The sequence below is a fragment of the Monopterus albus genome, unplaced genomic scaffold, assembly GCF_001952655.1.
Source record: "Monopterus albus unplaced genomic scaffold, M_albus_1.0 scaffold45.1, whole genome shotgun sequence".
In the NCBI taxonomy this organism is placed as follows: domain Eukaryota; kingdom Metazoa; phylum Chordata; class Actinopteri; order Synbranchiformes; family Synbranchidae; genus Monopterus; species Monopterus albus.
In genome coordinates, this window is record NW_018127925.1 from 1043255 (window position 1) to 1055853 (window position 12599).

General features: G+C 38.6%; 2 protein-coding genes across 2 annotated transcripts in view; one reads left to right on the forward strand and one right to left on the reverse strand.

The window, feature by feature from the left end:
- Positions 1-1431, forward strand: part of unc119a1 (unc-119 lipid binding chaperone a1) — a 28267-nt gene extending 26836 nt beyond the window's left edge. The window contains exon 5 of the mRNA XM_020600197.1: positions 549-1431. Coding sequence (XP_020455853.1) covers positions 549-661 — 113 coding nt within the window. The 3' untranslated portion in view covers positions 662-1431. The remainder of the gene's footprint in view (positions 1-548) is intronic.
- A 1856-nt stretch (positions 1432-3287) lies between these two features.
- Positions 3288-12367, reverse strand: foxn1 (forkhead box N1). The gene is made up of 8 exons (XM_020600129.1): positions 12248-12367; positions 10178-10519; positions 8477-8572; positions 8031-8161; positions 7712-7808; positions 4904-5111; positions 4222-4662; positions 3288-3607 (listed from the first exon to the last, which is right to left on the reverse strand). The coding sequence occupies exons 1-8, from the start codon at positions 12365-12367 to the stop codon at positions 3288-3290; spliced, it is 1755 nt and encodes a 584-aa protein (XP_020455785.1).
- Between the last annotated feature and the right edge of the window lie 232 nt (positions 12368-12599).

The window sequence follows — 12599 nt, forward strand, 5'->3', positions numbered from 1 at the left end:
ATGCTCTTATAAAAATTTATTTCAGGGTCAAAGTCTTCGTCCGGTTCGTGATAATGACTTTCAAAATCTCCAGTAGTATTCAGTTCCAGCTCCAGTCCCTCAAAGTCTATTAACTTCTGTAACAATCCACTTGCCTCATTCCCTACATTGGTCATACTTCATAAACTTTGAGGTTTATGTTTAAGATTTGTTGGGTTTTTCCCTTTGATTTCTATTGGGATAAAGTTCCACAGGGTTCTTATGTTTTCTTCCTGACATCCTAAAGTCCAACCAGTCACTCGTACAAACAAAAGACTATCAACCATCTTCCTACTATGGAAGAGGATTTGGGCCACTATACAAAATTTATGAGTTCTGACTTTTTCTTTTTAACTCAGACTTCTCTTTTTTCTGAGATTACATTAATGACGCTCCTCCAGTTTTTATGTTAGTTTTTGCATACAATACAAGCTATACAATAATAACCCGACACCCACACAGATATATTTGTTCTAGATCTGACACGATGTGATGTGACAAAATGCTGAGTGTTGTGTGCTTCTTCTCAGTGCGTGAGATGATCCTGCACCCTTACGAGACGCAGTCTGACAGCTTCTACTTTGTGGACAACAAACTGGTGATGCACAACAAGGCAGATTATTCCTACAGTGGGGGGTCATAGGAGGACCTCCACCCTTTACTCCTCCCCGTTTTAGATGTTACCCATGATCCAGGTATCACTTCAGGGCCAGAAACAGATGAACTGATGGACAAATCACTGGCATTAAACTCTGGTTTCTCTAATGTCAGCTGCGTGACCAGTAGATTTCTCCCTTTGTAGGAAGTCTGCCAGCTTTATCGTCAGATTGTATCAGTGTGTGGGCAGCAAACACATGCAGTGTCTGTACATATTGTTGATTTCAGTCTGTATACGTGGGCTCCACTTGGTCATCAGGAATTAATTTAGGCTACAGTACATTTCGTGTGTTTTTATAGCCGTTAATAAGACAAAAAGAAGACTGAGTCTTGTTTGTCCTGAAACACACCATGAGGCAAAGACAAAATGACGTAGCCCCAGAAAGATTTAACAATAATTATTCCACGCAAATATGTATATATTTACATATATAGTTTGTATAGGAATCTCATGACATTTTTACTCCTTAGGTTTCTTCAGTTTGTAGTAGCAAACATCTGAATGATTCAGTCTGTGATGTGTGATTGTTTATTTGAATGAAAGAGATGTGTATTTTGTCTGTGAATGTGTTTAATTTTTAAATAAATAGCCATTTTGAAGTGTCAGAAAACACACATTAGTCAGAAATCAGATTCCAATTCTGATATCCAGTGCTTTGTCTGTAATACTGGACGCTGTGTTACGATAAAAGTTTTAAAGGTAACATTTAAGAGTATGTAAAGTGTTCACAACTGAAATTCCATCATGGCAATAAATATGGGACTTTTTTTTTCAAACTCTTGGTATACATTGTTGTTGTTGTTGTTTTTCACAAAAGAAGAAACATTAGAACAGAAGAAGAAATATAAAAATATGAGTTAAAAACCATGTTGTGCAGACAACAGTCATTATTATTAAGTCACAAGCAATACAAAGATAGCAGTGGTTGTAGAAACTCAGTAACCAAAGCTTTTAAAACATTGTCTTTTAAAGTTTGTTGATGGTGTGTACTGTATTTTCTCTGTCAGGCTACTTGATGTACTGTAGAAACCATAAAATAGGAACAGCAGGTAAAAAAAAGTGACATCAGCAGATGATTCAAGCTGTAAGTCGGAGTATCTTTGCTGCCATCTTCTGTGCGGCGTCACATGACACCACCTATCTTTAGTGTGAACAAACAGAGCTTTTCTTATGCTGAGGCCATAATCACAGTGGGGTAGATTATACATTATATTATCTATCAGACTTGTTTTTAATAGAAATATTAATATTATATGGATGATATGGTATATGGTATTGAAATCTGCAGTACCTGATTTTCTTGGCCAATTGAATCAGTGATGAACACACTGACACATTACATTACACTTTAAAACTTGATGATTACTTTTATTGGCCAAGCATGTTACACACATAAGGAATTTGTCTCCAGTATGGCAACCTCTTTAGTAAACAGATATACTTTATTAAAGTTATTTATTTATTACATTTATTGGTTCAAGGAAAGGTCCACTGAGAGGCCACCTTGTCTTTTTCAGGAACAAGGTTCACATTCAAGAACAGAGACACCCTGTTCACATTCACACACATTCCACATTCATTTGCCACTGGAGCAGTTGGAGTTAAGGGCCTTGCTAAAGGGCATAGTGGTGTTAAGGGGGGGTGAGGCAAGCGTTGTTTTGTCACCTACCCCACCCAGACTTAATCCTGCCAGCCTGGGGATTGAACCGGTGACAAGCTTACTTCTCTAACCCAATTCCCAGCTGCTAGCCTGCCAACTGCTTCACTATGTTACTATGTTCACCAGCTGAAAATGTGGCTGCTGTAGCTGACAATGATGCCATGAGACCAGCAAAAGTGAACTGAAACAAAGTTGTAGGGCGGACAGCTAAACAATAAGATGAAACTCACTATAAAGTTTCATAAAGTCCTTTGGAGCTGCAGATTCAAGTGATAATTTGCTGGGGTTAAGTATCAGGCCATGCTATCATAAACCTGCTGGGCCCCATGACTAGCAATGCCATTTTCTAGCCATAACCTTTAAGATTGCCTAACACACTTTTAAGCTGCTGATAAAAATAAATGACAAGAATGCACAAATATATTAATGCATCAGTAGAGTGGTCAGCTTATAGACAATTGATCCATATTTAATTGGACAGGACCAGTGATTTACAAATGACCAGCTAAAACAACTGAGATCTTTTACTGAAAAATACATTAATTCATACCACAATGATGTGAAATACAGTTTGTAAAAAGTCAATAAATAGATTAATTCACATAAATGTAATAATAAACTTTTTTTAAAAGGATTTTTTAAAACTTTTCCATTTATCAAACCTATTATCACTTGCTAATTTACAATGGCATGTGACAGGAGCTCTTGCAAATAAAAAACTTAGGACAAAGAAATGTGTACTGAAATGGACAAAAAAGACAAGCACTCTTATTTCCTACCTGCTAAACTTGTTGGCGACAGTTAGGTCCTCCACAGTCTGTCACACAGTGGTAATCAGGATTTGACAACCACCAAACTAATACTGTGGAATAAAGCTGCTTGTTACAATATTCCCAGTTCAGTTTAACAGAGGGCATTACTGGTCAGGTGGGGTGATCAACAGTCAGGTCTTTACATTAAAGAGATGGATGTGGTACAGGAGGTCAGATATGTAGCAAGACTCTCCACCCCTGAATAAACCACTGGGTGCAGTCCATTCATACAGCCACGCTGCTCTACGCTTCGTCCACTGCCTGTGTCCTTATCCTCATACTGCGCTTTACATCGACCGACAGCAGTCACCTCTGATGTCTCACCGGCAGGGGGCGCCTCCGGCAAACAGCTGCTCTGGATGTGGGAACCCTGCAGGGCAGAGGAAGTGGATGGATCTGTGGTGGTAATTTGAGGATCGAACACCAAACTGTCTTCCCTTAATTCCTCCCACAAGTTACCTAAAAACAAAGGGGGGAAGTTCAGTCATGTTTTGTACCAGTAAACAGTATAATGCTGAGGTCTTAAAAAATGCATTACCCATCATTTCACTTTCATGCATTTCTGTCACTTCATGTTGCAAACAGATTCCCTTATGCAATGTCTTTTTTCTTATAAAATAGGGTGGGGAATGAGTTCCTTGCACAATCTGAAGCAAAATAAAACATTTTCTCTTCAATATTAATGGTATATACTAAAATTTCTCCACAATATTTTATACTTTCGTAAAAATCACAGAAAAAAAATAATGATAGGTATATCAGCTATTATTTTAATGTAATGAATATGAACACATAATATAAACTTTTTTAGAATATATTTTGTTCTTAAACAATTATGAACTATGTACTAACTTTACAGCTGGAAAGTTGGACACCATACACATTATATGTATATGTGAGCTATCTTGTAAACTAATATTCCCTAATAATATCATCCATGCTGACATGTCAGATATCTAAAGTGAATATTTTCAGAAGCTGAACAAAGTTGAACATTTTGAAGATACAATCTGACTCCTCATTAGATCACCACAGGGAAAGCTCATGTGGTTGTCTGGTTTCCTCTGCCATACCTTGCAGCTGCAGGTCAGTCAGACTGGGGTTGAGCATGTCAATGTCATAACTGCCATCTCCCTCCAACAGTAAGTCCTGCATGCTCCTGGGGCCAGCACTGTACTCCACCTGCAGCGCAGCATTGTAAACAGGAGGCACGTTCCCAGCCATTGGTGAGTTCTGGCTTCCAGCTGCAGGCTGCTGTCCACGGAGTGAGTATAGGGCAAAGGAGTTGCTGGGATGAGCAACAGAAGGGGGAATGGTGCTGGACTGGTGAGAGTGAATATGAGCATAATGTGGGCGCCGAATAGGTAGAAAGGGTGGTCGAAGCTGGCTTGGGGTGCAAGATGACGAGGAGGTGCCATAGATGGGGGCCACTCTGGATAAGAGAGATGGGTTGGGGTAAGGTGGCAAAGACCTAAGCTTGGCAGGTCTCTCTCCCAATAGACGATCAAGGTCTTCTGTAAGAAAAATGTGTTTCAAATATGATGTGCTAAAATTACTCAATTCAATTCTGGTTAACTTAAAGTATAGTTCAGCCAAAAACTGATTAAATGTCAAACATCTATACAATATATCTTTGAGCTTTTGATCTTCTAATATACTGAAGTCATTGTAAAATCTTATTTTCCAGTTCACTTCTTTAGTATTAGTTCCTTTAGTGGTGGTTCTGATGTCATTTGGGACTTTTAAGGGACCCACCCGGCCTCGCCATGCTCCTGCGAACAGTGATGGGGTCTTTACGACGCCACTTATGCAGCTCCTCCTGCATCTTCTCCACCTTGGCTGGATTGAGAGCCCACAGACAGCCTTTACGGGATGAGTTCCCATTTTTATTCTCCACTTTCTCAAAGCATTTGTTCAGGGAGAGGTTGTGACGCACAGAGTTCTTCCATCCATCGGGAGCTGTCTGAACACAGAAAGGGTAATGCAGAAAATGTAGTACACAAGGGTTAAAGCAGCTGTTCTTAAATTTTATAATGTCATGCAGTACTATATGGCACAAAAAGAAAAGCAATGAATACACATGCTTACATTGGGCAAGAGGCAGGGTCCACCCTGGATAGGTCACCAGTCTACCACAGGGCTGACATGTAGACAAACAACCACACACACACTCACTCCTACGGGCAATTTAGAGTCTCCACTAAGCTGCATGTCTTTGGTCTGTGGAAGGAAGCCGGAGTACCCAGAGAGAACCCACACAGGCACAGGGACAACATGCAAACTCAGGGGGGACTCGAACCCGGCACATTCTTCTTGTGGCAGCAGTGCTAACCACCCTGAAATCATTGTCTATATAAAATGCCTACTAAAATGACTACTGCATGTTTTGTTTGTCCATCAGTTTTTTCAATTTACAAATTACATATGCAGCATACATTCTATCACATAAGATAATAAAAGTATAACATCCTCATATTTGAGAAGTTAAAACCAGTGAAGGTTTGGTATTTTTGCTTGAAAAATTACTGAATCAGTTAATTGTATGTGAAAACAGTTGCCAAATTATTCTACGTCACTTGACCAAACATTTAATCAGTTTTTTTTTCAGCTCTACATAGTCTTTGGTTCCTCTGGAAAGTGCAAAATAACCACAGACAATTACATGAGAATTTACAGCCATGTTAGCAGCAGCTCTGTGAGGCTACTTAGGCATCAGTGCTTGCAGATAAATGTTAACATCAGCACACTAACATGCTCATGATGACAATGTTTCATGTTTAGTGATGACATCTGGCCTCATGCCAGCTCTTCCCCTGTGTTTCACTGTCTGTGTGTCAAACTGGACAACACTGTAGTTTAATCATCATAAGAGTGCAATCGCTAATTAACTGTAATCCATCTGAAGAAACCAGGACAAGGTGTCCTCCCTGGAGGGAATATTACAACACACCGGATATTAACTGCTCTGCTGGCAGTGAAGGATTTCTGCATGCCATAGCAAGTGCCCACTGAACTGAACTGAACTCTAGTGAGACATACTTCAAATCAAATCAAATTAAATGTCATATAGCACATTATTACGTAAGTTAATGCAGTGCAAACTGCTTTACACATAAAAACAACAAGGCAGAAAAAAGGCAAAAGTGAATATTTTCTTTTAAATCAATCAATAAAATGGATTTAAAGTAAATAAAAACTAGATCAAATATGCAGGACACAATGACAAGTAAAATATATAAGGAATAATAAAGAATAATATTTTTTAAGTATAATAATAATTATACTAAATAAATAATGACAGCAAAATATTTCTAATCAAAAAGCCAAACCAAGGACATACAGTAGGTTTGAAGTTTGATCCTAGTCAAGCTGTAAAAATATTTGTGACATCCAAGCAGTGATATCTAAAATATACCTAAAATGTGCATCATTTGGCCCAGTTATCAGGAGACAATATATGCTTGACAGTACTCTGAAAGTATTTAAATATGTCTAAAAAATCTTAGCTTTTACAAAATGCACCTGACTTTTTTAGTATCACTTCCCGCCTCATGTATTTTAAGGCCCTGCAGCGACTGTTTAATGTTAAGGCAGCTGTCTGGAAAGCAGCCATGTATAAGGTACCTTCTTGAAATTGAATGGCAGCAAGTCTTTGAGCTCTTTCCAGAGGTGAGTCTCAACTTATTTGATTTGTAGATATCTGGAATCCTTTGGAAAATCTATACTATTTGCAAAGACCTGAGGTTCAAACACAGGTCCAACCTTGCAGCTGCCTCATTTAACCAATACTAAAGCACAGGGGCATGAATTTATAACATATATTTTAATCTTCCTTCTTAGCAAAATTAAATAATTATATCTCTTCTGTTTTCATGATCAGACCTGTCAATATTAAACTGGTACAAAACATCTCATTTTCCTTTTCATGCCTTAACAGGTTACTGTCCAGATGGTCCATAGCCACCTAACTGCAGGTGTAGCAAACTGCTGTCTGCACTGCCATTATGAAATATATTATATTATCAGAGTAACGTCTGTCAGCTATAATGCACATGTGGTTTGATGATGATCAGGCAATCCAGAATGTGAACCTTGTAACAACTGGACTAGAGAAACTGTTGTTACAAACGTGTCCACACACATGCATTGTTCCACATAGATTTAAAGACAAAACAAGGATGAGTAGCCAGAAGTCAGGATGTTGTGGGAGGTCTGCTTTATATAAATACATAATGGTGAGCTCCCAAACACAGCACCAAGCTTACTGCCGTGCACCTGTGACCAAAAAGATCTGGTGTGCACACCAGAGACAAACTGGGACAAAAGAAATCAGGGCCTTAACATCCCCAAAAGCACAGTGACTATGCTATGGCCAGAGGTTTGTAAGAGATTCAACCACAGTAGTTTGCAAATGGCATTTGTATTGACATGCCATGTAATTACAAGCATCATCCATTGGAATACATGTAGTGTTGTACAGATTTTAACAATATAATGTTAACCAAACTGTCAATATTATTATATTTAGTTAAATTCAGTGTGTTATGAAGAATGGTGTGGTACCTTGAAATATGGGAAATGTTCTGTCATGAAGCTGTAGATCTCACTGACAGGCAGACTCCCTGTTTTACTGTTCTTTAGAGCCATGAAGATTAGGATGCTGCAGTGATGAAAGACACATTTTTATGTTAGGGTTGGCAAAAAGCATTTAAATGTAAGGTCCCCTAGCAATATCCACTGGTACTGCCTTGTTTTTATCATTTTTCTAGCAAAACCTAATACTGCCAGATTAATCAGAAGCTTACATTTAAATGTTGGTTTAGCTTTTAGTACACAAAACTATACAGTATACAGTATATAGTGAAAAGTGATGCAGCGTTACCTGTATGAATAAATGGGCTTGGGGAAGAGGGACTGTGTGATGCTTTCCTTATGTGACTGAGTGGAGAGACTTTGGAGAGAATATTTGGAGGTGTTGGACTGGTCATTATTAGCATACAGTCTAGAGGAGACCTGTAGAGTGCACGCGCGCACACACACACACACACACACACACACACACACACACACATCAAAGCTAATAAAAGACATCATTAAAGTCACTATTCATGCCATTTCTACTTTGTAATGATCATAACCAGCCTTTTCTACCGATATTAAACCATGACCAGGTCTGCTGCTTTTGAAACAAACTAGATGGCATTATCTTGGCTTGTAGATCATTGTGATACCCTCCTGTCATTAAGGTAACTATCACACATGTTTTTAATCATTACATGCACCCCATCTTCAGCATTGCTCTGTGATTCAACCAACACACTCACTCACTTGTTGTAGAGGGCTCGATGACCTGTAGGATGCATAGCTTTGAGACAGGAAGCAGGAGGGCTCCCCTGGTACAGCTTGTAGTTCTGGGTATGAACTCTGCAAATATGAAGAAATAACAAGAAATAGTTTAGTGAAGCCATTTAGATTTTGTTTTGCTTGTGGAAAGTGCAGCTCAGCTTGTCCGTAAAACTATTGCTTGACTTCAGCTTGTTCAGAATGCAGGGGCAAGACTGTTGACAAACTCTACCAAAAAAGATCATATTACCATCCATGCCTCATTACATTGGCTGCTGGTTAAGTTCAGAATTGATTTGTAACTTTTACTGATTGTTTTTAAAGCCCTACATGACCCTGTACCAGATCACATCAAGGAGTTACTGGTGTCATACAAGATAGCTTCCTTTCCTTATGGTGTCCCACAGGGGTCAATATTTCTTATTTGGTCCCCTAATCACACAGTTACAAGGGAACCTTGGATGCTCAAGCAATAACATCAGTCACTCTGCTTGTAACTTAGGCATTATTTTGACTCCAGGCTCTGTTTTCAACAGCAGATAATGAAAACTGTTCAATCCTGTTTTCTATATCTCAGGAGTATCAGTAAAGTTAAAGCCCTTCTCCAATTTGCTAACCTCAAAAAGTTATTCATGCTCTTACTTCATCATTTAGACTACTGTGATTCCCTTTACTCTGGGCTTGACCGTAAAACTATTGCTTGACTTCAGCTTGTTCAGAATGCAGGGGCAAGACTGTTGACAAACTCCACCAAAAAAGATCATATTACCATCCATGCCTCATTACATTGGCTGCTGGTTAAGTTCAGAATTGATTTGTAAGTTTTACTGATTGTTTTTAAAGCCCTACATGACCCTGTACCAGATCACATCAAGGAGTTACTGGTGTCATACAAGCTAAAACGCTTTCTATGCTTATCTGGGTTTGCTAAACATCCCAGGATCTTACTCAGTTACAAAACCGTACATTTGCTGTTCAAGCTAAACAGTCATGGAACTCTCTCCCAGAGATTCTCGAGTCAGCAAACACTGTGGTTTCATTTAAAACAGGACTAAAAACATACTTATACAGGAAGCCTTTTGTGTTTACATATGTGTATTCATGTGCATATCTCCATTGGCTTTTCGATGTGTAGATATTTAGATGTACACATCATTCATATGGCCCTACATGGTGTTTGTGTGATTAGTTGTGTGGTACTGAGCGCATGTTTGCACCTCGTGTGCATATGTTTATTTTTAGGTCTGTAAGGTTTGATGTTTTTATGTAACTTATATTGATTTTTTCTTTTTTATATTGTGAAACATTTTATAACTGTTTTCAAAAAGTGCTTTATAAATGAAGTTTATTACTATGTAATTAATTAATATAATCTATAATGAAAAACTTCAGCCTAAAATTGAATTTGTGACATTATTTTATACCTTTAATATTTGCATTCAAACCAATTCTCCTAAATTAATTACTGAACACCAGCAAATTGCTTCAGAGTGTGTGTTTGTTTAGTAGTCCTAACATATGAGAACCAATGTAGCATATCCTTTACACATGTCTGGATGTCCATTCTGTTTATTCACTCTTTTTTTCCAATGTAGACTTGCTTAGTCTTCTTTCAGCTTGTTGTTTTGGAGTGTACAAAGCCTTAACTCAAATAACAGGCAAAGGTAAAACCATAACTCTAGAAACCTGAACACTGCTGTTGTATTGGTCCCAGGATGGTGAGGCCTCACTGCTGGAGCTGTATGAATGAGTATCAGGACTGCACACCTCCTGCAGACAGCTGAAGGCAGAAGAGCACTGTTGAAGACCTGCGGCCATCACTGCTCCATCACTGAATTGTCGGCGGTATGGGTGGAAACGGTCAGGGTCAAGATGGCCTCGTCCCAGTGCTGATCCTGGCCCTGAACTAATGGTCCCATCAACGCTGTGCCTCCTGTTCACAGCTGCAGTCCTCAAGCTGAAGGTGCTGGTCTCCTGTCTGTCCAGCTGAAGGTACTGGGTGAAGCAAACATCCCTGCCCTCTTTACTCTGTGATCATTAACACAGAAAATACTATTCATTAAAGACAATACTGAAACATCCAAGAAGTGAAGAAGATGGCAAACTATATACTGGGAAAGCCCTGAGGTCATTACCACAAAACCTCATCTGTCATAGATAATAAACCACAGGGATTTATCTCAGCCTGTTTACCTGCCTCATGCTCACATACATACATAGTGAAATGACAGAAACATTTGCTAAACGCTTTATTTGTTTGGCAGGAGAACAAAATGCCAATTACCGTGTTGAAATGCAGTACTTACAGTAGATTAAAGGAGTAGTTCAACATTTTGGGAAACATGCTTTCTCATGTCATAGCTGTGAACTGGGAACAGAATCAGAACTATCAAGCTATCAAAATATCAAGGTATTGGTAGATTTTGTTACCTTTGGATAGAACCACGCTATATGTTTCTAGTCCTTGTAATAAGCTAAGCTAACCACATGCAGGTTGCAGTTTCAACCTTACTGTACAAGTATGACGGTGGAATTGATCTTCTCTTCTAACTCTCTGCATGAATGCAAATACACTGTAAGCATGTTAAATAGCCTACTGTGTGCTCCCCGGGTGTAGTTTGCTTTAAAAAACGAAATCCTGTAGTTTACAGATTTTGGTTTTAGCCTACATTTAGCCTACATTTATTATTATTATCTTTTTTGCCTACAGTATGTATTGTGTTACATTTGTCTTTATGGTCTTTTCTGTGTCGCACTGCAGACTTTTGTATGAGTAATGACAATTTCTTTCCTGGGGGCACATTCCAGAAAGCAGATTTAATAAACTCTGAACTTAACACTGAACTCTGAGCTGACAAACCCTGAGATGAAAAATTCAGAGGTTTCAGCTGATCAGTGTCAGTTCAGTGAACTCTGTGTTTGCTGCCTCTGGAATTGAGTGATGAATGAAAAAAAGCAGCCATCACTATAATTCAACATGGCAACAGGTAAATAAAGATTCACCATGGTAAAGGTAAGAGCCTCAATTTTGATTTGGTAGAGTTACAAACATTAGATCCCATAACTAGGGAGTAGGCAGATATAACTGATTAGATTAAGCATCATAAAACACAGCTGGTTAGGGTTAAGATGAATGAGAGGTTCAGATTAAAGTAAGAGAAAAAAACATATCCATAGGGGAACAGACTTTACTTCCCCTATAATCTACTCCCAAGTCTTGGGATCTAAAGCTAACCAATATTAATGTGCGAGGATGCACATTTCTATTAAAACACATACACATACCAGCGACAGTGAAAGAACCTGAACTGGAGCAGAGAAAAGAGTCAATAGGTAAACACAATTACATTTTATTCAGTCCATTTGTTATCATAGATAACAGACTTGAATTTTCTTAATGGAATATAAAGTGCTAGAAATTTACATTAAACTTTTAAATATATATTTATTCAGCTGTGACCTGATGGGGAGAAACAACTGGCACCAGAAAGTAAAATCAAGGATTCTTCACCATTGTGAGATGGGGCCAATTTGAATATTTTTCTTCTAACTGCATACATAATGCTGTGAATGCATGGGAGAAAATTGCACCATCACATCCACATAAGAGCTACCACACACCGATTTGGATCCAAGTAATATCTCAAGCAAGAATGTTCACATTTATGGGGCTCATGGAAAATTCACTACTGTGAGACAAGAAATAATGCCACAACTCAACTCACTCAAAGCAGAGTCAGAACTGATTTTCAGTACCTGTGATTCTGCCATCTGCTGGCAGGAGGTCCCACAGGGCTCACAGGTGTGTATGTTGCCCTGAGAGGCTGACGTCTGAGACTTACTCCTGCTGGAGGGAAATATTGGGGAGTCTGACATTCTGCACCAAAATCTGCTCCTGTGACAAGATTTGAAAAGACAGGTTTAATTTAACATAGGAGGAAAAAACTCGTCAATTGTTATATTTTCATAGAACCGTTTTTTGGCTTAATTTAGATGCATAGCAATTTCAGGCGGATAATTCATAATCTCACTGACTGACCTAATGATACACTTTTAGCATTGTTGTTAGCTGCATCAATTAAAATTAAAGGTCACAAAAGCCTGATGA

Bases quoted from the DNA above. Each gene is read 5' to 3' on its own strand.
- foxn1 (XM_020600129.1), bottom strand. From the start codon at position 12,367: ATGTCAGACTCCCCAATATTTCCCTCCAGCAGGAGTAAGTCTCAGACG. The intron at 10,520-12,247 runs GTACTGAAAATC...TAATGATCACAG, and splicing joins AGCAGATGGCAGAATCACAG to AGTAAAGAGGGCAGGGATGT. The intron at 8,573-10,177 runs GTTTCTAGAGTT...TCATATTTGCAG, and splicing joins AATACAACAGCAGTGTTCAG to AGTTCATACCCAGAACTACA.